Here is a 27527-nt window from a genome sequence, read left to right as displayed (position 1 = left end):
TGGCTGTACGATGTTAAAATACCGTACTCCAACTCCCGTCGGCCAATTTGCAGCATTCCTGGCAGCTTTTACCTTGTCAGCTGGCACATCCAGACGGAACGATGTGTAGTTGCCACGTGTGACTGCCAGCTGTTGGCAAACCGGTGACGCGATGCCTATCTGCGTTTGGACGTGGCGGACAACATCCTCCATGGTCGTAGCCTCGTTGAGATTGTATACGTGAAGGCTGACGATGCGAGGTGCCGCTGCACGCAGGCCGCAGGTGCTGGACGACTGTGAAGCTGAAACAGTGGGCTGTACCGGGGCTGATGATAGCCCAGGACTTGCTGCAGGGTTGGCGGGAGGAGGGAGGGGAGCAGTTGGTGCGATTTCGGCTTGTCGTTTTGTGCCTGACTTATACTCTTCTGACGCGGCTCCACGACGCGGTCGGAGTCGGCGCGCCGTAGGCAGATTGTTAGTGCCTGACTGCACCGGCGTAGACTGTGCGGACTTCGGGGCTGGCACCACGGGGCTCTCGGTTTCCGGGGTTACAGCAACGGGGGCTACTGATTGATTTGCGGGCGTTACCGGTGTCAATATGTGATTCTCGCGACTGGTGTCTAGTAGCTGGTCATTGTGAAGGAATATGAGACCTTCCGGGCCTGATTCATTTAGCAGTTCGTGTTGATTACTTGAACTATTCAGTGGAAGTTCTACCTCAGTGTTAGTGACAGTGCTCAAGATTTTTTGTATGCACCTGCTCTGGTCTGTAAGTAGCCTATTCTGTTGACTTATTACACTATTACACTGCATCATTTCCTTCTTCATGTCATCTATCTGACTTTTAAGATTCGAGACCTCTTCCACTAACCTTGTAATAGCCGCTGCCTTTGTCGCTTGTTTTACCATCGTCGGTGCCATATTTTGAGATTTTTATAGTCACTTGGCTTGTTAATAGCACAATTATTTATTTGGTTTAAATTTAAACATAAAGTCAAGGTTTAATTCATTAAAATAAATAAAATTACGAGGAGCATTCAAATTTAAACGTTATATCGTTATATATAATATATAATAATATTATATTATATATTATATATAACGATATAACGTTATACGTATATAACGTTAATGTTATATATAATAATATTATTATGATTTCCATATTTCCATGAAATTATCTCTACTTTCATACATATCAGGTTATTTTTGAATCGAATATCGGATTCAATAATTCCTAGCGACTTTCTGTTCCTACCTGGACGAAGAAATTTAAAATTTTATAGTAGGTAGGTACCGCCGAAATTTATTTGGAAATCATTGGTCTAATTGGAACTCTGGCTTTTTATTTATTTATTTATGTTAAGGAGAACTAACAGCTTTAAAACTTTCAGTAGATTTTACTCGTAATATTTGTAGTCAAGCCTGGTGGCCTAGCGGTAAGAGCGTGCGACTTTTAATCCGGAGGTCGCGGGTTCAAACCCTGGCTCGTACCAATGAGTTTTTCGTAAGTTATGTACGAAATATCATATGATATGTATATGATACTCGTATTTACCAGTTGCTTTTCGGTGAAGAAAAACATCATGAGGAAACCGGACTAATCCCAATAAGGCCTAGTTTCCCCTCTGGGTTGGAAGGTCAGATAGAGTGCCTACTAGTGTTCTTGGGATTGTTGTCAAGCGATCCCCGTGTTCCAATGTTAACTTTTAAAGCCGTAAATGAAAGTTAAGTTAAAATGAGAAAGTTTGTGAAAAGGATTCCTTCGATTTGAATGGAAAGAGTACTGGATCAACCAAATCTTGTCAGTAGTAAAAGGCGGCAAATTTGAAAAATCGCGGGTTAGCAACACTGTGTTCGAATAATTCCAAAATCGCGTGTCATCTGTGTGTTATCTGTGGAATGTGGATCGTGAAGGACGGCCATCATCTTATTGTTTACATTCTGAATCGTTTCTATTGCAAGACAAATTTCTGCTGTCACCATTAAATACCAAGATTATACATGACCTCAAGCAAAGCTAAGGTGCCTACAATGTACAATCATGCTCGTTGACGGTAAACATTACTAAAATTTGAGGTTATGATAATTCACTCGAACTGACGTATGAAGGGCGGAAAAATAAACACGTTTTGGTTCGATGTACATTGTTGCTTTTCTTAGCGCAATTCTGCTCTTTGAGTGTTACATGGTGTTACCCTACTTTAATTTGCAGTACATTGCTACTGACAAGATTTGCTTGACGCACTATATTTAAGTAGGGAGTGTGCGATGCGAATGGTTCTTATGTCTAAACTTTAGGGCCTTGAAAATGTCATGCTTAACTTGGCCTTTAATCGCAGTGTCAAATAGAAAGTAAAGGATGACTCACGTTAGACCGGGCCGCGTCCGGCCCGGAGCTGCGGGCGCTTCGTTTTCTATGGAAAGCATCATGTGATCCTGTGACAGACACCTGTCATCTGTCATAGAAAAGTAAGCGCCGGAAGCTCGGCCCGGACACGGCGCGGTCTAACGTGAGTCATCCTTAAAGAAAGTTGCAATTTGTCTTAAGGTGCGGTAGGTTCAGCCAGCGGAGTTTTTGAAATATTGTAGCGCTTTTTAGATAACGATACGGTTGACTAAAATTTAATTAGCAATTTTGAGGCCTTTCTCTAGTAAGATTTGAAACCTGATTGCTTGACTTTCGCTTTTTTCCTAGTGATATATTTTCTTAACATTAAGTAACGATATAAAAACAAAGGTAATGTTATACCTAATAAAAAACACATAGAACACACTAATGTCATCATCCCAATTTCCACAGCTTTTGACAGGAACTTGCTTTCAGTCCGTTGCTCTTAGTCAACATAACTAAGAGCAATATTAAAAAGATAAATTTTGAAACGTGACGTGTTATCAGCGGGACGTTTACAAACGCAGCCGACAGCAGGCATCTGTGTAGGGATTTTAGACCGACTGTCGCATGCCTTCATAGGCTTAGCGGCAGGTGTTTCAGTAACCAGTCAAACATGACTTAAATAAAGCTGAAACAGCCAGGTGAGCTTAAATGGAGAGGCTCTTAAAGTGCCTTAGCTTAGGTATTAAAACGTTCTGATCTGACCTTAAAATGAAGAGTCCCCCAATACAATAAGGCACATACACTGCATTTACGTCCTTTTAGGTAAGCAGCTTTTGGTAATAACTCAGAAACGATTAAAAATACCTATTAATTAAACGAACTTTTTACTTATATTTTAGGGTTCTCAGGCGAGAAGAAAAAACGGAACTCTTATAGGATAACTTTTTGTCCGACTGTCTGTCTGTCTTTGACCCTTTATCTCTGTTACGCGTGGGTATCAAGTGTTGAAATTGAAACCATATGTGTAGTCAGGTCTACAGTCCCTTGAAGCTGCAACTCCAGGTTTAACCGGTTAAGCCCGGGTTAGTGGAATGGTGCAAGTGGCCATAAGAGACACTAACAGATAAGTACATTTGACGCCAGATATTCGAACTTGCAGCATATTTGCAGCTGATTTGATCCAAAAGGCTTATGTAACAAACGGCTCTGTGATGTTAAATAGTGTATTTCACACATTAAAAAAGCCGATAGATTTAATTAAATACATAAATGATTTGATGCGTACGTGTCTTTTATGCAAATGAACAGCGCTGTTATAGTATTTTATGCAACCGTTGTTTAAGAGGGGTCAAAAAAGGCGAGTGGCGTGAGTAACAATTTGAGGCGAAGCCAAAAATTGTTAATAAAGACGCCACGAGTATTTTTTGACTCAGTTAAACAACGTTGCATACAATACTTTTTCTACGACCAAGCACTTACTTTGAAAAAAAACTGTAAATTTAACAAATATTTTTCATTCAACAAAAATAATACAAGTGGAATTATATAGGACATATATGTAGGTAAACAAACCAAAAGTATACTCTACACGATGGGCCAACGCCGGCCACTCCAAGGGACGCATTTATGCTTTAGAGGGAGCAAGTGATAATGCTATCTCATTCTACCCCATGGCTGCGTCCCTTGGAGTGGCCGGCGTTGGCCCATCGTGTAGAGGACTAGAGGAGCCATTACGCGACCCGGCCACCGCGCCCCGCGCCCCACGGCCGGTTGGTCAGCGACACCTTGTAACTTATGAGGCCCTGGTACTTGCTCTTAGTTAAATTACAATTTTGGATAGTTTTTTTCTCGATTTTGGCCACAGTAGCCTATGGAGACTAACAAGCAACGCTAAGCGGTGTTCGTAGTCTATGGATCTTGCTATATTACGGGTGTCACATGCGCGTTTCTGACTTCTGAAGCAATTTTATTGTTTCTACTATAGAACCCAATGAACATTTTTTAAATTGGCAGCAATGCACTTAGTACTCATCTGTCAGAGATGACAATTAAAATTAGGTTGGCAACAATGTATTTCATACAATATTTTTAAGTGGTGATTACACGAAGTATCGTAAAAGTACCAAAAAGACACTGCGTGTATGCACAAATACTTTTTTGGGGAATAGACTAAAGACTTGTCTTGACAACTATAACATAGGGGTTTAAAGGTGTGTTTACGACCTTTTAAATGACAAATAAAAGTACGGGAGTAAAAAAAATAACTTAATTGCCGCAAGAGCTAAAAAATTTAGTGAAAACAAACGCAGTTGTCAGCGTCAAAATAAACTCATTGTTCTTACTGACTTAACAGTGAGCTTTCCGTGAGAATGGCTACTTATAGAAAATATCAAAATCAAAGCAAACATACGAAAAGTATATACAAGAGTAAACAATAATAATGATAAACAAGTGCAAAAGTTGACAAAAGGACAACACGTAGAATACTTTTTATATAGGGACAATATTATAGGAAAACGGCAAGTGAAAACAGTTTAACATACGAAAGCCCAAGCTGTAAATGAATGTGCAATTCAAAGTTTCTTTCGTCATTTCGGCCCCGAGGACATTCTGAGTTGGTGTGTGAGCTTTGCCCTTAAATCCTTAAATAACGAGGTCCTTAGAAATCGCTTTGATGGAAAAATACAATGTTATAACGATGAAAGTTTCATGGTAAGTATAATGATAACAATTTATTTATATCTAAGATTTTAAAGAAAACGTCGCAGTGTTTAATTTTACATAAGTCAAATGTATTGTATACTGCCAAACAACAAAATACACAATAATGTCAAATATATAAGTACCTTTTAGGGGGATAAAGCTGTTCGCGTCCGTGGGCTTTAGCTCTAGATACCCACACGTGTCCCCTGGGTAGCGCCAAATGAACAGCCCTTTCTGGTGGTAGGTTTTTAACCGTGGCTTGTTACCACCCTCCTGCACTAAACCTCGCCGCCAAATGGCCCAAGCCGTGTTCCGGTGTGAAGTCAGGAGTAGCCATTAGGAGGAGGACGGGTCTGAATAGGACCGCTTTGCTCACTTACCGGTCTCAGTGCCTTTAGTTTGCTGCACCTGAGTACCTGGTCGCGGAGGGTAGCGGGATCCGAAGCACGGTTTTCCGTTGGCCGACCGCAGGTAGTTGGGGGCCCAAGTAGAGGTTTCGCCAATCTTGAAAGGCTGCCCCGCCAACTCGCGAAAAATCCCGAAGATGCGCTGTAGTGCCGGTTGGCGACCGGAGAGAGGACCCGACAGACGTCTTCGGGGGGGTTCGGGCGTCCCCGCAGTCTCCAGATCAGTTATTTTTTTTTAAATAGTGTAGTAGACTCTAGTGCACTGCTTGGCGAGTAGTATTGCACCTGTCCAACTACCGTCTTCCCCAGCCTATTCACATTCAAAATGAAAACAAAAGTTAGAAAAAGAGCAAGTAAATACAGCGGAATGCACCTCCTCTCACTAAAAGTGCACCTTTCTAACATTCGAGGTCTGCACTCCAATCTCGCTGCAGTCCATCACCATCTCGAGACTGATAAGCCCCACCTGCTCTGCCTAACTGAGACCCAAATCAGGTGCCCTACGGATGCGGCGTATTTACATTACCCAGGGTATACCCTGGAGCACACTTTTATTCTCCGCGCTGGTGTATGTATATACGCCCGCGATAACATCTGCTGTCGTCGTCTTCGTAACCTTGAGGCCTCCAACTTCTCTACTTTGTGGCTACTGGTAGATTTGGGCGTGCAACAAATTGTGTATGCTTTAATTTATCGATCGCACAGTGGTGACCTCGAGACAACTAGGCTTTTCCAACACCTCACCGAGGCGGCGGAAGTTGCACAGCAACGATATCCACGTGCACAGTTGGTTTTTCTGGGGGACTTCAATGCCCACCATGAGGAGTGGTTGTGCCCATACCAGTTTACAGACCATGCTGGGAGAGAGGCCCGTAAGTTTGCGCTATCACTTGATCTCACCCAACTGGTTGATCAGCCGACTCGTGTACCGGACGTTGCTGGCCACACACCTAATTGCTTGGACCTTCTGCTGACAACAGATCCAGACAGGTACAGTGTGTCTGTGTCATCCCCCCTGGGAACATCTGACCATTGTTTGGTGAAATCTGTGTCGTTCCATTCCCCGCAGGATCACAGCCCGAAAGGCTCACGCCGGGTGTGGCGATACAAGTCAGCAGACTGGGATGAGTTGCGGCACTTCTTTGCGTCTTATCCTTGGCAGCAAACCTGTTTCACCAGTGATGATCCGTCGATCTGTGCGAATGCCATCACCGACGTGTTGCGTCAGGGCATGGATTACTATATTCCCTACTCTGACGTAGTAACAGGTGGCACAGCTCGTCCGTGGTTCAACGTCGAGTGTGACCAGGCAGAAGCCCTAAAGCACTCGGCCTATTTATCGTGGGTAGATGCTCGTAATCGCAAAGATCCGGATGTACATGCAAAGAAACAGTCGTTCAACAGAGCTGCTAAGTCTTGCAAGAAGGTTATACGGAAAGCTCGATTTCTCCACGTTCGTCTTATAGGCGCCAAGCTAGCCCCTTACCCGGCAGGGAGTAAGGCGTTTTGGTCGCTGGCAAAGTCGGTGGAATCGAATTTCTGTCGCCCCTCGTTACCTCCATTGCTGAGGCCGGATGGATCACTGGCACATACCGCGAATGAGAAGGCAAACTTGTTTGCCTCTCTATTTGCTGAAAATTCGCGTCTAGATGCTGGCGCCGCTAAGCCTCCCTCCTTACCTGCCTTTGGAGCTTCAATGCCCGAAGTTAAAATACACCAAAAGGAGGTTTTAAAAGCACTGCGCTGTCTAGATGTGAACAAAGCTAGTGGTCCTGACGGAGTCCCAGCAATTGTGTTGAAAACTTGTGCGCCTGAGTTGTCCCCAATATTAACACGCCTGTATCGTCTCTCTCTGAGGTCGGGTCGAGTCCCCGAGTCGTGGAAGCTTGCAAATGTACAGCCTGTACCTAAAAAAGGCAGTCGTGCTGACCCGTCAAATTATCGGCCCATCGCGATCACCTCCATACTCTGCAAGATTATGGAGCGTGTATTGAACACCAAGCTCCTGGCATACCTCGAAGGTAACGATCTCCTCAGTGATCGGCAATATGGATTTCGCCGAAACCGGTCTACTGGGGACCTTCTGATTTATGCCACTCACCTTTGGGGCGAGGCCATCGAGAGACATGGTGAGGCTATCGCCGTGTCCCTCGACATTTCCAAGGCATTTGACAGAGTCTGGCACGACAGCCTAATAAGCAAGCTATCCGCGTATGGGATCTCCACTGGCCTGCGCTTCTGGATCACTGACTTCCTGAGAGGCCGATCTATTCGAGTTGTCCTTGATGGATGCTCGTCTGATCTTCTGGCTATTAACGCCGGGGTGCCTCAAGGCTCAGTCCTCTCTGCACCCTCTTTCTGCTGCACATCAACGATCTGCTCAAGCCCGGTATCTTTGGGTACGCGGATGACAGCACGGTTACAGAGAGATACTTTTCTAACGCCAGAGCCAGTGTAGGTGACACCGAAACCCTTAGAGAGACCATGGTGGAGCGGTTGAATTTGTCCTTGGATACCGTGTCCGAATGGGGCGCGGCCAACTTGGTTAGATTCAACGCCACAAAAACACAGGCGTGCCTATTCACCGCAAAACGGAGCCAGTTCACCTTGGCTCCCACTTTCCAGAATGTGTCCCTTCCCGTGACCAACCATCTTGAGCTTCTTGGTCTAAGTCTAAAACCCAACCTAAACTTCGGGTCGACTATTGAGTCCAGGGCTAAAACTGCTGCCAAGAAACTTGGTGTCCTATTTAAGGTGAGGCGGTACTTCACGCCGAATCAGCTTCTCTCCCTATACCAAGCACAGGTCCGCTCGTGCATGGAATACTGCTGCCACCTTTGGGACGGTTCCGCCAAGTATCAGCTGGCGGCCCTGGACTCAATAGAGCGCCGGGCTCATAGACTTTTAGGTGATGACCCAGCTGTCAAATCAAAGTTACAGAGCCTCGATCATCGCCGACGAGTCGCATGTCTATCGGTGTTCTATCGGATACATTCTGGAGAATGCGCACAAGAGCTGCATGACCTGATTCCACCTTCCCCTTTCCATCATCGGACGTCCAGGCGCGGGGAGCGAATGCACCCGTTCGTGGTTAACATCCCATTTGTCCGCACAAGACGATTTGCCTCGTCTTTTTTGGTAAGGACGGCTAAGGAATGGAATGCGCTCCCGTCATCCGTATTCCCTGAGAAATATGACCTCGGTCTCTTTAAAGCTAGAGTGAATAGGCTATTACTGAACCGGTGAGCTCCATCTTAGGCTCTGTCTTCACTTTCCATCAGGTGTGTCTAGAGCCAATCGCCGATCAGTTTAACATAAAAAAAAACAAAAAAAAAAACCTTGACATGAAACTGTATCGTGTTATGTATACCTAGCGTCAAAAAACTTTTTCTTCTTCTTCCTAATCAGAACATTATTATATCGAATATGCCCTTAACTTAAAGGTAGAAGGTAATCCATTGCTAGGCACTTCCGAAGGTTCCAAATGTTCGTCAATTAATTGTAAATACTTGACTAGGCTTTCAACTTATTAAACGAGGGTCCAAATTACACAGATAAAAAAAATCGTTTATTTCCGAATAATATTCGCTTGGATACAGTTTTTACTGACCTCCACACTAGGCAATGCCTGTCCCGTGGAGGAGAGAAAGATAATATAAATACAAGAATGCTAGTAAAACGAGTAGGTAACAATTTTAAATTAAATTATTACAGAAAGTATTATTAGAGAGCTGAAATAGGTAGGTATTATACATTAGTTATTGCAATAGGTAAGTTTAAATTACAATGCTAGACGGTGCACATAGGTCGGAAATCCAGATTTAGGCCGCCAAAAATATTTTTTTGCATTTTTGCGCTTTATATACGATTTCGAACTAAGGAAACATATTTTTAGATAAATACAATTATTATTTTTAATTTTATGGCTCTTTTTTCCAAAAAAATATTAATTTTACTCCTCCTCGCTTGATTATTTTATATATTAATGATATATATTAATAAAACAATGTTAATTATAGTAAATAAATATGTATTTTCTTCCATTGAATATATAAATAATATAATACACATATATTTATACATATATATTATAGTTAGGTATAAGAGTAACATATGTATTACAGAAACTAATAGAAATATACAAAGGTTTTTACATAATATTATTACGACTAATACATTTACTCAAAAAGGTTAACATAAATATATAAATCACACGCCACATTTAGTCATCATCATATCTTAAAGAAAAATCCTCCTCATCGCTTGGGTAGCATTGATCATTCTCCGCTCTCGCCTTATGTGGCTCAGCAGAAATCAATAGCTGCATAGTTTCTGGCAGAAATGATTTAACTAGATTAGATGGTATGGATGGTGATGGTGGTTGGATGGTGGTGGTGGTTGGATGGTGGTGGTTTTATTTATTTAAATTAGTTATAATTATTTTAAATTGATATTGTATAATGTGATTGTGTGTGAAATGTATTGTACGCCTGAAAAGGTAGAGTCTGGTGAGACTACTAGAGTAGCAATTAATTTAAGCTTAATATGTAACCCTTTCTCAACATACATTAATAAATTTCATTTCATTTCATTTCATTTAGATTTTTTTATTCGCTGCACGTATTATTTCATATTGCCTTTTAGACAAATCGGACTCTACGTATAAAGCAAGTGCTTGCTGCGGAGTAGGGCAATCTGTTCCATTTGAATCCGCTAGATATGTTTTTGAGGACTTTTACCGCATTTCTTTTTCCTGCTGCGTGTACAATCACTTCTTTGTTTACATTGGAGCGCACTTCTTCAGTTTTCCTAAGCTTCATTCTTTCACTGGACTCACTGAACGATTTGGACGGCCGACCGCGCCTGTGATGAGTTTTTATGAGAATTTCGAATGTTCCTTCCAACCAAGATTCATTAGATATCAGATTTTTTTTCACAATGCGACGTGACTTAATCTATCGCCTTTTAAATTCTGATTTAAAATGTGAAAATTTACGCTTCATGTTCTTTTTTTAGGGTTCCGTACCTCAAAAGGAAAAAACGGAACCCTAATAGGATCACTCGCGTGTCTGTCTGTCTGTCCGTCCGTCTGTCACAGCGTATTTTCTCCGAAACTACTGGACCAATTAAGTTGAAATTTGGCACACATATGTAAGTTTGTGACCCAAAGACGGACATGTAACGTAAACAAATCAATTTTAAATATGGAAGCCACTTTTGGGGGGTAAAAGAGCAAATTAAAAAATAAAGTTTTTCAAAATATATCGTGTTACATATCAAATGAAAGAGCTTATTTTGAGAATCTCAAATATATTTTATTTATAATTTTAAGATAAATAGTTTAGCAGTTATTCAAGAAAATAGGCAAAAAATGACCATTCCCCCCCTTTATCTCTGAAACTACTGGGTCTAAAATTTTGAAAAAAATACACTAAATAGTTCTTTACCTATAGATGACAGTAAAACCTATTAGAAATGTGCAGTCAAGCGTGAGTCGGGCTTAAGTGCTTAGTTTATGATCCGACCCCTACGGGTTGTTTAAAGACATTTTACTCACTTTTCATTAAAAAAAACATATTGTTAAAAATACATGTAACCTAAAAGAATTGATTTTAAATATGGATGCCACTTTTGGGGGGTAAAAGAGCAAATTCAAAAATAAAGTTTTTCAAACTATATCGTGTTATATATCAAATGAAAGAGCTCATTTTGAGAATCTCAAATATATTTTATTTATAATTTTAAGATAAATAGTTTAGCAGTAATTCGAGAAAATAAGCAAAAAAATGACACCCCCCTCCCCTTTATCTCTGAAACTACTGAGTCTAACATTTTGAAAAAAAAAACACTAAATAGTTCTTTACCTAAAGATGACAGGAAAACCTATTAGAAATGTGCAGTTTTTGATGGGTTTTTTAAAGATATTTTACTCACTTAACATATTGTTAAAAATTGTGTAATGTACGGAAACCTTGGAACGCGAGTCCGACTCGCACTTGGCCGGTTTTTTTTTCTTCATTTCCGTCACCTGAGCGCATAAGGAGATAATTTTCCAAAAATCCAATTTTTCAGTTGTTGACTGAAAATTTTGTTCATTTAACTTATCAAGCAGGTATCTTCGAGTCACAACTTTTAAACCCGAGGTATTCGATGAACCTAGAACATAAGAAAATACATTTTAACGCTAATGAAAAAAAACGTAATAATTTGCTATTTCCGGATTTTTTTTTTTGAAACTCGATATTTTACAAAGTGCCCAAAAGTGCCCCCCAATTTTTTCATAAAATGTAAAGATATAGTTGATTTATAGAATGACATAAATAATATCACTCGGACGGGCCCGGAAGCATAGTATTTTCACAATTGAATATGAAAAAATAACAAAATTTTCATCAAGAAAAGGGTCATGTTTAGTGGGTTATATATATATTATAAAATAAATATTTCTAATTCAAAATATTTGAAAATAATAGAAACTTACCTGAATTTTCGATATCCATCACTTTCTGACAAATAAACTCCACAAAAATAAATATTAGCTTAGAAATGTTTGCTTCGGATAACAGTGCTAAGAACCGCGTGTGCAACGTATGTGATGACTGAGTTTTGAGAACCTGGTAGATTACCTACGTAACTGATAAGGGTGGTGGTGGGGTGGGATTAATTCCGTGATAGTATGGTGTAATTCAAGAACTAATTAGTTTTGCGATAAGCCGACTTTTAGAAAGTTGACTTTTGGCGACCTAAATCGCGATTTCCGACCTATGTGCGGTGATTATCTAATACCTTTAAACGAGCAATTCTTGTTTATTTATTTATTTATTTATATATATATATATATTTCGGGGATCTCGGAAACGGCTCTAACGATTTCGATAAAATTTGCTATATGGGGGTTTTCGGGGGCGAAAAATCGATCTAATAGGTCTTATCTCTGGGGAAACGCGCATTTTCGAGTTTTTGTATGTTTTCCGAGCGAAGCTCGGTCACCCAGATATTTGAATATAGTAAGAGAAATAAAGACAAAGCAAAATAAAGTAAGTTGTTGACTCTTAACTTGACAAAGTAAATATTAATATTAGGCTATAATGAAATTTATGTGTGTATATGTTGTGTGTGTGTGTGTGTGTGTGTGTGTGTGTGTGTGTGTGTGTGTGTACGCGTGTGGAATACAGTGCATCAATATGTTTGTTTTTATATGAGTATGCAAGTATGTACTATGTATTAATATGGTATCCTTATGAGGTTCACTGTCTCTGAATAGGATAGGTGCATCATGCACTTTAATAGGAGCTTTTTTGCTTCAATTATTGAGTGCTCCTGAAATTTATAAAGCCTGATTAATCCGTTGTAAATACGGGAGTACAAGAAAATTGCAAAGCGGTGTGAAAATGTAGTCTTGACGGAAGTGACAGGTATTTTGAATATACGGTTTGTAAGTAATGACTTATATTCAGATACTTTAAACAGTCATTAAAGTTGAGATTGTTTTCTCTAATTGGTAAAATAATAAGTGGAAAGTTGCGCTGTTAAGCCTGCAGCGATTGTTAAACGAGTATATACACTGCTCTATTTCAGGGGTCTTTATCAAACCTAGGGCAGTCTAATAAGACTTTTGAATACAGGTACAGTACAGAGGTAGCGAGAGGCAGGTACTCCTGATAAATTGGGCGTAGAGGTCGCGTAATTTGTTACATTTTTATTCCTAAAATTCTTGATAAATATAAAGATAAATGATAATTATACCTTGATGCCTATTGTTACAATTTAATCTTAGAAGTTAAGTAGCAATTAAATTGGTATCTATTCTATTCAAGAACTCACAAATCTCACAATGCTTCATCAAATCTTGTCCGTTAATTAATTCATATCCGTTTGTACTAGTACAATTGCGATCAAAGATGCCCCAAAGCTGTGTTTCAATAGGCTTTTGTCCACCGATAGCAGAAGTTTGTTGTAGGTACCTAATATAACCACGTTTATTGGTTCCGAACTCCTTCGAATAACTTGCTTAATAAGTTATAGTTACGTGTTAACAATGTTCTTGTATGGGTCTGTTATTAAATAAGATAAGGCCTACTCAGCGAGAAGAAAACCTGCGCTGTCGATATGGGTATATCGTTTAATCTTTATAATTCAAATAAATATGTTCAATAAATTTCATTATATTTGATTAAATTAAGTTATTTTATTGACATTTGCAAAGAAATGTACCTATACCTATCGAATTAAATTAATGTTTTAGAAAGAAACAAAGAAAATCCATTAATTTTGCTCACCTAGGTGTAAATAATTTATTGTAATCTGACGATGTACAATCCAATCTACACAGTAATGGATAGTATATGTAGTTAGTAACTATTTCATTAAGGAGATTAACAGTGACATTACCTGCGTTAATGCTGCAACAGTAACACTGCTGCTGTCGCGACCCGTATATAAACTTCACTGCTGCAGCGGCAGCGTTGACGTATATTCCGATTGCCTTGTTGTCGTTGCCACATTACTGTTTTAAGTATGTAGTTAGTACGTTTAATCTGTTACTCAATTTATAAAGAAAATTATCAGAGAATCGCCCATTCCTGCTGCCGTTTTGCAACGTTGCATCACCATCAACGACGCAGCAGTAACGCTGCGTACAGTCGTCATTCGAATCTCTTATCTAAAAACATAACACCATCAACTGCCATCAATTTACTCCTCTCCGATAGGAATGCTTGCGAAGCTACATGATAAAGGAGCGCTTTACATTTCAACTGTGTTATTTTATTAGAATGACTGCGTCGGAATTTCCCGACCGCAATAGAAAAGACCATAAAAATAATTTATAGGCTACGGAGCAATTTTTTGAGCGATCACTCATAAAGTAAGGCACGCGTGATTATCACAAAAGAATTCGATGGGGGATTTTCATTTCACATCGTAAAAACATCAGAGTGTGTTATTTCTGGCAGATGTATGAGCATGGACTGCTTTAAATTTTCAGGACATAAAAGGCACCTTTTTAACTCACTGGCGTGAACAGATTTTCTTCAAAAACTCTACGAAAGAAACAAATTTAAATTGAGATAGGTATGTTTTTCTCTCCTATTTATTTATTTTACATATTTATATTTATATCTAGGTATAAAGTTTATAAAGGTTTATTTATTTAAACCGAAAATATACTTAACTAGCTGTTGCCCGCGACTACGTACGCGTGAATTTGTATATTGGTGGTTACATATTCTACATTAGCTTATGCTTATGCTTATGCAGCAAAAGATAGCAGTCAGATCATTTGTTAATTATTATACACAACTTCGCTACGAAGTTTCAAGCCCCTAACTGAATAAAATTGTTCTCGATATAATCCCTCTCAACCTCCAGCATATTTTCAAGTCCACTATTTAGTAAAACCTACTACCTAATTACCTATTTACGAAGTTTGAAGTTCCTAGCTTTAAATAAAATTTGATCTCTCTACCAACTTTCAACCCCTTCTTAAACCTTTTAGGGGAATAATTTAAAAAAAAAGCTGAAATTACTTTTCATGTATTCTAATAATACTAGTGTTAGACAAAGATAGTATGATTCTCTGTCTATGTTTGAAATGTGACAGTCCTTTGACAAACTATATATTCTAAGTTGAAGTAGAATAGGTACTTATGTTGTTGCCCAATTAGGCATAGATAACCACTTGAAACGGCACAAAGCTTTCTTTTCTTTGGCGCGATATTTTTACAATTCTCTCAGGGCATTTTTTGCTAATATTTTTACACTTGTCTAATTTTTGCTGCTCGATCCATCTTAGGACTCTTAGACTGTGCAGTTATTTTGCCGCCATAAAACAACAATAACATTTTATTCTAATTTTGTTATTAATTACGTATTTTTCGGATTTTAATTACTTCAAAAAACAACAACAACAATTTTAATTAACGGACATTAAAATATACGGTACGATCAGGATGTAATACTTGTAATAAGGAATCTACCTAGACCTTAATAGCCAAGAAATGCTTTCCTACCACTCTGGTACGCGGTACCGTAAAACGAGGTGACTTTAGGAAATTTTGGGGATACTTTGATAGTTTTAAAACTGCCACTAAATTATCATTATTCATTATTTTCTCGAACTGTTCGTGTAACAAGTTAGATTATTATACATACTTGTTTACCTACTACTAAAAAATCCGAATAAAAATATGTAACGGCTGAAAAACTGAAATATCGAAGTCGCCCCTGCATTTGAAAGTCACCCCGGTTTACGGTACGCGTTTCGTCATTAAAGCAGTAAGAGATGCATGAAGCTTGATGCTTGTATTTTTAATCGCGCACTTACAACACCCAGGCAATATCAAACGAGTGCCTAGGCAATGAAAATTCTTCGATCGTGTCATAGAGCAGACAAATACAATTACTTAGATTGCTAGTGTTCGGCACCATCAAAGTTTGTAGGTAAGTAGGGCTGTATTTTAATAACAAAACTTCTGTGAGACACAGACATATTAAATATATTAAAAACGGGTCACTCATGAGCGACGTAGCCAGTGACGTAGTGAGTGTTGTGTACAACCCATCGTTTGACAATAATGCCATAAATGAGGGTAGTTTGTCGCCCCCCCTGCCGCCACCGGCGCCTGCACCGAGTCATCGGGCGCGGAGAGCTGCGGCCCGCAGTCTGCGCCGGTCCGTCACCGTAAACGCAAGCTCCTGATGACACTCCTCGGTACGGAGTGAAACATGTCGAGCGTTTTTCGACTTAAAATACGTGAGTGACCCGTTTTTAATATATTTAATAGGGCTATATTATCTACGACGCCACTAAATCCTGAATTTCAAGTATAAATCCACCTAGGGTTAGTACCAATTATTCCCAACTGTCTGTAATAATAAATAACTTAGGCCCCTTAAAACCTATTCGAAGTTTGGCCATTTTGGATGAGATAACAGCTGTCTACGCCGTAATGTGACCGTTAAATGGTGATGCAGTCTGTCCTTAGTGTCCTTGGTTATAAAGAAAGAACGGATTATTTAGTGAATTTTGTTTGAAAGTGAATGAGCACTACACTTACGTTGATACTATACGATTTCTAATCTGAAAGAAACCAGCAAACTCAACGTGTCTGGAATACATGCAGAAAAAGACACTTATTTTTTAATTTTGATCTCTTTTTATAAAAAAAAATATTAACTGTGGTTACTTTCAGTAAGTATTTACTTTTCACCTTAGTAACTATCTCGTGAATGGGGACTGGGGACATAACTATACTATTAATATTGAACTAAATACTATTTAATATTTCTGTTATCCCGTTTGTAGGTGACAGGTAAAATAAAAGACGTAATTTCGCAAAATATGAGGCCAAAACTATGGTACGAGCGAGGAGCCAACGCGGCGGGTGTGAATTTTGGAAATGTACTACTACCTTACAGTTACATATAGGTGCAGCGCATGACTTGGGCTCGCTACCTTCCATTGTTTTTATGTAGCTTTAATTAGAATAATTTACACTAGATGGCATTGCATGTACCAAATTTAACCAATTAAAATTAAAGTAATAAATCTAGGATACAGTCTACATTACATACATGCGTCGCCTACAATCCCACCCCCTTAGTGATGACTAGTCATCACGAGCCATCTCTGGTGCAAGTAAGGCGACGCGTGTTACGGGACGGCGTAAAATTCCCGTGCGCGTGCGGACATCGACTACGCGAGTACGCCCATCGTTACCGGGGTGTGTCGCACTCACTATTCCGTGCCGCCATGATCCACGATCTAAGTTAGGTTCGACTAAAATAACATAATCTCCTACCTGTAAGGAACGCCTTTCGCGCGTCCACTTCTGTCGCGGAAGAAGTGTTGGCAAGTACTCCTTAAGCCAACGTGCCCAGAACATATCAGTTAGACGTTGTGCTATCCGCCACTGCCGTTTCAGCTGGAGATCCTCGTTGTCGTACTTACCAAAAGCTGGTCCATTTGATGACGTACCAATCAAAAAATGATTGGGTGTCAGAGCTTCCGGATAATTAGGGTCCGTCGATACGTACGTGATTGGACGGCTGTTGACCAGGGCTTCAACCTCTGCCATCAATGTTGAGAGCGTCTCTAGGCGTGGTGCGCGTTCCTTGAGTACTGCTCGCAGGGCTGATTTTACAGTGCGCACCATGCGCTCCCACGCGCCTCCCATCTCTGGAGCGCCTGGCGGAATAAACTTCCACTCGATTCCTCTCACGAGTCCATTATTGCGCAGCGCGTCGCAGTCTAGTTCAGCGATGCTGCGTTTCAATTCTAAATCGGCACCTTTCAGATTTGTCCCATTATCGCAGTATATCACGGTAGGGGTACCTCTGCGTGCTATCATCCGTCTTAAACCCATTATGGTCGAGTCGGTGGTAAGGCTTTCCGTTATTTCAACGTGAACAGCTCGAACTGTCAGACACGTAAATAACATGCCATAACGTTTTTGCCTACCACGACCTACTGTGACCTCCATTGGGCCAAAAAAGTCAATTCCGGTGAACGAAAACGGACGCCGGTTGTGCTGCAGCCGAGCAGCCGGCAGGTCACCCATGCGCTGCGGCTGCGGCGTGGCACGACGATATCTGCATAACAGACAATGAGCTGCGACTGCGCGTACAGTTGGTCGCAGTTGCAGAATCCAATAGCGCTGCCTTAGCTCATTAACTACTAGTTCTTGAGCTCTGTGCAGTGCCCGTCTGTGGTGGTGTTCTACGAGCAGTCTGGTGATTCGAGGTTTGCCATCAAGAATCACTGGTCTCTTCGTAGACTCCTTGACACCCACAGTCTTGTCGATACGACCTCCTACCCGTAGTAGGCCCGCATCGTCAAGATAAGGTGTTAACTGCAGTAGCCGGCTATCTTTCGATAACGGCTTATTTTTCCTTAAACAATCAATTTCTGAAAGAAAAGAATCATTTTGACATTTTTGAATCAACAGGTCCTCTGCCGATTGTAACAGCTCGGTGTCGATTCGATTGCATTTACGTTGACATTTTTTAATAAATAACAATACCCGTGCAGTTGTCATAAGTAATCGAATCCACGACGAAAAGTTATTTTCGTTAGGTACCGGCAACGTGCTAGTACAGTCGGCCGAGGACACGACATTAACAATCTTACGTTCACAGAGCGCTTCCTCGAGCTGCTTAGAACCCTTGAGATCCTTGGGCCACTCACTTTCACGTTCACGCAAGAACTTAGGCCCCTGGAACCATACATCATCGAACTGCAGAGGTGGCGCATCCTCTCGAGTGGCCACGTCGGCTACGTTTAAAGCCGTGGGCACATAACGCCACTCTGATGCAGTGGTCAGCTCGTCAATCTCACCAAGGCGGTGAGCAACGTATGGTTTATAGTCTCTTGGGTCACTGCGAATCCATTGGAGGGCGGTATTAGAATCCGTCCAGAAATACCTCTTGTTTGGCTTGATATCTTTGTGCTCGCTCTGTATTGTGGCGGCAAGACGAGCAGACAGCAAACAACCTTGAAGTTCCAATCGCGGTATGGATACCGGACGAAGAGGTGTCACTCTGCTTTTGCTCGCCACAAAACATACATTCAGAGTTCCATCTGAGCGAACAAAACGCCAATAAACAACAGCGGCATATGCCTTACTGCTGGCGTCACAAAACGCATGCAATTCGGTACTTATAATGGTGGGGTCACTTACCCCATCCGCCGAATCGTCATAGCACCACGTCCATGCTCCCGCGTCAGCGTAGTGCCGTGGTATGCGCAGCGATGCTAGTAGTTTAAGCTCGTCGAGCCACCTTACCCAGCACGCGTGCTCCTCTGGTCGGATGCGGCTGCTCCAATCTACGCCACTGCGGTGAACGTTCTGAAATATTATTTTGCTCTTTATAATAAAAGGTGACAAAAAACCGTGAAGGTCATAAACCGACATTATGACACTAAGCATTTTTGCTTTCGTGGGAGCCTCAGATCCATTTAATATCTCCTGTGGGACACGATTAAATGAAATTCTAAATCCAAAAGTATCATCTGAAGGATGAAACATTAACCCTAATGTGCGCTCAGTTGTATTCATGACTCCGTCTTTGAAGTGAACAGCTGATTGCGCGAGCGCATCGGTAGGTATATTTTTCAATACCTCCTTACTATTGCTGGACCAGTTTCGTATCTCGAATCCCCCGCTTTTGTGAATAAGAGTAATTTGTTCAACCAACTTGACTGCATTTTCTACACTGCTAGTTGAATATAAACAATCATCCATATAATGACTATTTACAATAACATTTACCGCCTCCGGATATAAATCATCGTACTTTGATGCATTTTTATTCTTAATGAATTGAGCTATAAACGGACTGCAAGTAGCACCAAACAATAGACTTTGCATAACACATGTTTTTACGGGTGCGCCCGGAGATTCCTGCCATAAAAAACGAAGAACGTGTTGATCTTCCGGCCTTATTTTCACCCTTAAAAACATGTCTTTAATGTCCCCAATTATAACTATTTTATTCTCGCGAAACCTGAGCATAATTCCCATAAGTGAGTTATATAAATCTGGTCCCGTTAATAAATAACTATTAAGAGAATTCCCATTTACTTTTGCAGCACAATCATAAACAAGTCTCAACTTACCAGGTTTGTTGGGATTCTGTATTCCGAAGTGCGGGAGATACCATATGCGGTCGGCCGAAAGTTCATTTTCCTTGAGCTCACGTGCATAACCAGCGGCAAACAGCTTGTTTACCTCCATTCGGTAGCGATCTGCGTACGCGTTGTCTTTAGCAAATCTACGCATTAAAGACTGTAGTCGCGTAAAGGCAGCTTCGCGTGTATCTGGCATGGTGAATACGTCCTTCTTGAACGGCAGACCAACCTCCCATTGATTCCCGATAAGGCGTGCTGTATCTTCTAGTATCTGCAACGCCCTTAAATGATCGCTATTTTCACGGCGTAAGGTTGAAATTCCTATGGAGTCTAGGGAAAAAGAATGTTTAATTAAATCATTTAATTCACCTATATTCTCGCTGTCTGTGTGACTGAGATGGAACACGTTGGCAGCGTTAGAGTGAGTGCGACCACAATTGCCATGAATTGACCAACCTAACTTGCACAGAGATCCATAGGGCTCGGTTTCACTACCATGAATGATTTCAATCGGTGCGATTAAATAGTAATTATCTTCCCCAATAAGAATGCGCGGTATAACACGACTTTTACACACATAATCCTTAATATGAGATAATCGTTTACAATTTAAACTGTTAATTACAGATAAATCTTGTGCTGGTAAATGTAATTTAGACACTTTACGCAACTTAATGTCATAACTATTGTTATTGTTTTGTCCACTTATCTGAGCGATAACGGTCGGTACAGCTGACTGGTACACTTCTAGTCCAAACGCGTCGGTAAACTTTATAGAACGCGGTTGTTCACATTTAAGACCTAACTCGGCTGCTAGGTCAGAGTCTATCATGGACACAGAAGAGCAATCGTCCAGAAGCGCGTATGTACTTACGGTACCTTTAGGTCCACGCAATCGCACTGACACTACTTTTACCATGACGTTATCCACAGAAGAAGGTTTACCACAATCCGATGTAACGTGTGCCACGGTGTCGGGGGCCGAAGGTGCCGGCTCGGGGACCGGCGGTTGAGCCCGCGCTGGGGCCGGCTCGGGCGGCGGGTCGACGACCGCGTCAGCTGATTGTGATGACGTAGGCTTCTTCCAGTGTAGTATCTTGTGGTGTGCGAGTCCGCAACCATCTATGTCGCATACGGGCGCGGGGCATGTGGCTCTGTCGTGTCGTGACGTCAGACAACAATAACAAAGTCCTTGAGATTTGATGAACTTCCATCTATCACGGCGCATGGCACGATTGAACACACGGCACTCTGGCAGCGGGTGAAATCCCTTTGAGCAAAATTTACAATCTTTGTTTTCCTCGACGGCTTTAGTTGTTAATACGGGCCGATGAATACGGACTTTGTTATCACTTGAGTATTTCGCTGTAGTTTTTATTTCACTCGGCTTACTTTGTTCACGTACCTGTGCCATTCCAACTAGTGATAACATTTGTGCCTCTTGTTTAAGAAACTCAGATATCAGGGTCAACTTAGGCTGATCTTCATCTAACCTTTTGTATGCGAAGTCGGTCCATTTGCCAATCAAAGTGCTCGGTAGCTTGCTTAGAACAGCTGATGCGAGCTCGGGGCTGCGTAGATAATCTGGCTTATTTAGCGCACCTATTGTTGCTACGCAGTTATTAACTTTAATTGAAAAATCAATTAGGTCATGATGGTACGACGTGGGTAACGAAGGTAGCTTCTTCAGCTGCGTCGTAAGGTTCATGATGATGACATCCGATCGGCCAAACCTTAATTCGAGAGCTTCCATGACGGCTGCGGGCGGGGTGTTACCGATCAGCAAAGCGGTGACCGTGTCCTTGGCGTCGCCTCGCAGTGCTTTACGTAGTCTCTCCAGGTTCTCAGACTCACTGAACTCACAGACTCGAGTAGATTCCGTGTAAGCCTTTTTAAAGTGCAACCATTCGACGCTGTCGCCGCTAAAAATCGGTAAGTCACGTGGCGTTGACAGGCGGCTAAGCAAACGATCCTCACGCTTGGCTGACGAGTTCGTCATGATATCCTTCAAGGTAAGCGCTAGTTCTCGAATGCTGTCACTTGGAACATCGGGTTGCCGGACTATAGGTAAGTTGACGGGTGCTGGTGCAGGGTGTGATGGCAGTGCTCGGTGCTGTGGCTGATAAGGCGCATCAGGCTGCGGTATGTAAGTAGTTTCGTCGTGACCTTGACTTAACCATTGTTCGACGTTAGACTGCGCTCTGTTGCTAGGCGCGCCTCCGCTCGCTACACTACCGCGCTCACTCTCACTCTGCGATTCATCGGCGTCAACTTGGGCTAGATCAGCGTCTAGCTTTTTATCAATAAGTGCCAGCTCAATCTGGGCCTTGGCTTGAGCGGCTTCAAATTCCAACTGCTTACGTTTCGCAATGGATGATGACGTAGATAACTTCGACTTGGACGAAATTGAACCACGTACACTTTTTGGTGTTTCCATTTTCACTTGTTCCAAAACCTTCGACTGTATCACTTTATCACTATCGGTGCCGAGGTCTAGGAATTTGTTAACTATAGGTTCCGCGGGCGCGTTGCTCGATGTACTCGCCATTTGCAATTTCGTGCGCTCGAGTTCGCGGCGATGTTGTTTACGGGTTTTAACCTGCGATGGCGTCTTGTCGGACATCGCTAACACAGATCTGGTTCGAAGACCACTTTATTGTAGGTGACAGGTAAAATAAAAGACGTAATTTCGCAAAATATGAGGCCAAAACTATGGTACGAGCGAGGAGCCAACGCGGCGGGTGTGAATTTTGGAAATGTACTACTACCTTACAGTTACATATAGGTGCAGCGCATGACTTGGGCTCGCTACCTTCCATTGTTTTTATGTAGCTTTAATTAGAATAATTTACACTAGATGGCATTGCATGTACCAAATTTAACCAATTAAAATTAAAGTAATAAATCTAGGATACAGTCTACATTACATACATGCGTCGCCTACACCGTTGTTTTACAACGAAATGAAATGCAAGTATTTAGATTTTGTATTAGATGCCGCACTATGGTATGACGCTTAAAATAAAGATAAATAACTGATCTTAATAATGTAATGCCCGAAATGTATGTGAGGTACATGCGATTTTGCTCACTGTTTTTTAGCAACACCGTATCTTATTATTTGAATTGGCCTATGAGCTCGTTTGAGCTGCTGAGATAGAATAGAACTATTTATTATGTAAGTCCTGAAACTTTTTTCAGCAACGCCTGGTAATATCAAGATAATATTTAATCTATCCGCTACTTTCAAGTTTCCTTCATCTTAAATAATACAAAATTGTGTTTGGAATTTCAAATTGATTATAGGTACAACTTAGGTAATTAGTACATAATTACTCTAACTCGCTTGAAAATCATTAATCAGAATTCATGATATCTTTAGTGAAGCGACGGTTTTAATCAAAGGTTTGGAGGTATTCATTAAAACAGACTAAATTATGATTTAAAGCAACGTAAGAAAATTTTACCAAGGAAATATTGAAAGCCAGTTTTTAAATAAAACATTCGGTACCTACTTATTTTGATTGAAGATGGTCACGACTATAATTTTAATCAAATTATTAAAGTTTCCAAATATTAATTTTGTCGACAAAGTAATAAATGAAGATGGCAGCCGATTAATAATAACCATTCATTAATTATTCTACCCTTCATTTATTAACGGTGAATGGTGTGAATTCAATAAGCCTCGTTTTATGACAGTTATTTCTTTTCTTTATGAAATGTAAATAAAATCTCAAATGCGCGGGATTTAAAGGCGATGGCCAAATAGTTTAGTTGATTTGCAAATTATAGGTAGGTACCTACTTTAAACCCGATGTCAACTTGCTCGTTGAACTAAAACGATATCCAGTTTTTTGCTAAAAGCATGATACAAAAATACCTACTGCGTATTTCTGCAAACAAATGCTGCAAAAGACACATAATCGAAGTTAGGTACATACCTAATGGAAATTAAAAAAAATATTTGGTACCAATTTAATGGCTGGTACTCACATTTAGCGATTTTGGAAACAGATTAAATCCTCGTTTTCCTGCTAGTGGATGTAAATTTATCTCGTAGGTACCCAATTAAGTAAATGTTTTTAGGTAAAAACAAACATTTAATGGATTATTGAAAGAGAGCAACAAGTTACAAGGTATTTAATCTATACACGCCATTTATTTTTAGGTCAGTCAAATTAGATCCAAAAAAGTTTTGAGGAATTAATTTTCAGCAAGCTTCAAATCGTTTTATAATACCTTCATTTGGTCCTAAATGCGTATAATCCGAGTTTGATCCATCCCAGGAGGTGTAGATAAATTTTGGAAGCCTTGGGACACTTGGGAGCTTTGATCAACACGGAAGGGATGCGGCATTCGCACTATTTCCCCTCTGCCTAGGTACAAGATCAATTGATCTAGCGCGGGTAATAAAACTACTTGCGCTCGTATTTTTAACTAGACCGAGTCCAGACGCGCGAGTGAACACAGCAGCAGAAAAAATGCCTAATTGCTTGGTTTTTTGTTGTACAAAGAGGTCGGGGACATCCAATTTACAAAAAGAAGGTGTTATATTTCACATGTAATATTTTTTTTACATATCATACGTTTAATTACATTTAAACACAATTATTATATTTTAGTCTCATGTAAGTAATTGCTGGATTTATCGATTTTGCTCGCCCCGTACAAATTGCGGATCGGTCGAGCGACAAATCCGACTTCTTATCTCTCAGAAAACAATAAAATTCTTTGACGAAAATGTGTGACGCGTCCGTACACAAAAACAGATCGAGGTGTGCAAGATTTGTCTGTGTAGGGTGTCATTTTCTATGTATTTGTGTCGTCATTACAGATTGGATTTTGTACGTAAGTGTGTGAGTGAGAAATGCGACTGTGTGCACGTTCCAAGATAGTTTATTCAAGTAGGCATAATTACAATGCGCTTATGAACGTCAAATAAAGCCAGGTAGACCGGCTCCAACCCTACACCTCTGCCCCGAGAAGATTTAAGTCCCCCCTCAATTGGAGGAGGGTATATGGGACCGGCAACAAACTCGTCGGGACACATCTTTAAAAAAAAATACATCTTATAATTAATATGCATTACGAGAAAATAAGTAAAAAAAAAAAAACAATTTAAATTACTATAGAATTCATGCAATAAAATTATACACATAAGGTATAATACAATTTGTATGGAATCATAACTTGGATTGACAAAACCACTCGATGTAGAAGGAACCCAACATTAATTACAATGTCACTACTAGCAAGGTTGATATAGATCAACCCGAATTGGGAAAAAAATAGGATTTTAACACAATTATACAAAAAAAGAAATTCAAAGTGGTGACCATGTTTTACAATATTGGACTGCGAATTCATAGGTATCTTTGGGATCCTCAGATGTCAATTTTTATGATGATTAGAGCCTATTTTACGTCGGAAGTCCCGTTTTTGAAATACAAGCAAAAACCTGGAAGAGAGAAAAAAAATTCCGCAACTCCTGGAATGGAGCAAACTCGGATTACACTAATTTAGAACCAAATGAAGGTATTAAGACGATTTCCAGCTTGCTGGGAATTAATTCCTGGAAAAAATCTAACTTGACGGGCCAATTTGGAACAAAAGCGAGTATACCGTTAAACTTCATCGGCGGAGCTGCGTCGAGCGGTTCAATTGTTTTTATAATCCCATTCTCTCCACAAATTGTAACAATAGGTTTCTGGGGCACTGACATTGTTAAGAGTTCATTAATTCCGCAAACATGGTCCAAGAAACCGCACCGGGAATCGGGACATTAGGAAAAACGTTCAATTACAAACACAATTTTACAGCGTAGGTTCACCTAAGCTAACTCTACCCCAATTTCTGATTTGACAGAAACAAAGTGTGGGAGTGCCACTATATATGTAATACTTTCATAGTAATCTGGCTGCTTTTCGTAAAGTGACTTGGTGAAAACTGGTTTTTGGAATTTTCACTGCGATTATAATCTCAGGTTACGAATACCTACTTACAACATCCTTTGCACAATCAAGTCGCCTTCAAGCATCGTTAATTGTTCTGTACCTAGTTTTCTGCCCACAAATATAAGTAAGTACCTACCTATATTGGATCTCTTCTGAACATACACTTAACATGAACGATGAAGGGATTAAGGAGTTCGTCGGCACTTTGGTCGGCCCACCTAATCCTTGTACGAAGAAAATTGAGAGTAGGTACAGTATGAATTATCTCAGATGATTTTTTGGGGCTCGAGCACTAATCTGTTAAACAAAAGCCTTTGTTTCTTTTAAGAGCGGTCTTCAGCACGTGCCAAAGTAACCATATCGTTTAAAAAGCAACTATCGTGATAGTATTAAGGTTCAAATTTATGTGACAGCTCATTCTGAGAACAATCAGGGTAGTCTTTTCTTTGGAGATAACAAAACGGGTTATCTCCAAATGGGTGGTTTCATGAATTTGAACCATATAAATAGAATGATAAATTTTCTTTTTAAACGGGTTTTTTCCCGTTACTTAAGTAGGGTCTATTAGCAGTAAACAGGTGTAAGCACTGCATAAAGGAAACAATACCTTTTGTTTAATAGACTAGGGCCCGAGCCCGAAAAAATCATCTCAGATAATTCATACTATACCTAAATAGATTGCTATGGTTTTCTCAAATTACTTCTTTTGAAATGTTAGAGATGAACGCCTACAATTTTCCTAATATAATTTGCCGTTAATTAGGGGCGGCAGGTAAAGGAGGTATTTATTAAAATGACATAAAAAAGAAATCACTTTGTAAAGGGCCTTTTAACTACAGTAAAATAAGCACGATCACACCATTTTGCCTTCGGACGATGGCATACAGCTAAACAATTCCAATATATCCGTTTGTCATCCCCACCGTATGCCCAGCTTATCATATTTTTCTTCAGGTCAAGCCTCCCCTTAAAATCATAATTAGCATGTTTTACTAATTTTCCAAGATTTAAACGGGCATTATAAATACGTAACATAAGTGATTTAATGAATCACTTAGACTGAAAGGAACAAAAACAGTGTTCCCCAGTCCTAAAATAATAATATTATGTTGAACAGTGTTTTACTGAGAACGGGCAGTGCTTAACAATTGTATTTGCAATTAAATTGAAGTAGCACGTGCGAACGTAACAGCTTGCTTGAATAATATCTGAAGTCTAGTTTCAAATAAAGCTAACGTTGTTGAGGCATCGGGAGTGCAAAAGGCCAGGGGTGGCAAAATTCTATAAATACCTAATACAGAGGTGTAATTTTATGGTTTGTTTATAGATCATCATCAGCTTCCTCGCGTTGTCCCGGCATTTTGCCACGGCTCATGGGAGCCTGGGGGTCCGCTTGGCAACTAATCCCAGTAATTGGCGTATGGTTTGTCTATAGATAAACTATTTTAAAATTGCGCATACCTCCATCGAAAGTACCTAATCTTTATTTTACAGTACCTATACATATGGCGCTA

The 27527-nt window shown here is 40.4% G+C and overlaps 2 protein-coding genes across 2 annotated transcripts in view; one reads left to right on the top strand and one right to left on the bottom strand.

The window, feature by feature from the left end:
- Positions 1-27527, bottom strand: part of LOC134651498 (cuticle protein 76-like) — a 149548-nt gene that overhangs the window by 53368 nt on the left and 68653 nt on the right. The gene's annotated exons all lie outside the window — the stretch shown is intronic.
- Positions 7912-11594, top strand: LOC134651689 (uncharacterized). Its single transcript, XM_063506790.1, has 2 exons — positions 7912-8510; positions 11540-11594. Exons 1-2 carry the CDS (start codon positions 7912-7914, stop codon positions 11592-11594), a joined length of 654 nt encoding a protein of 217 aa, XP_063362860.1.

Source organism: Cydia amplana, chromosome 10, assembly GCF_948474715.1.
Source record: "Cydia amplana chromosome 10, ilCydAmpl1.1, whole genome shotgun sequence".
NCBI lineage: Eukaryota > Metazoa > Arthropoda > Insecta > Lepidoptera > Tortricidae > Cydia > Cydia amplana.
The sequence above is the reverse complement of the archived record's forward strand: the minus strand, read 5'-3'. Positions and strand labels throughout refer to the sequence as shown.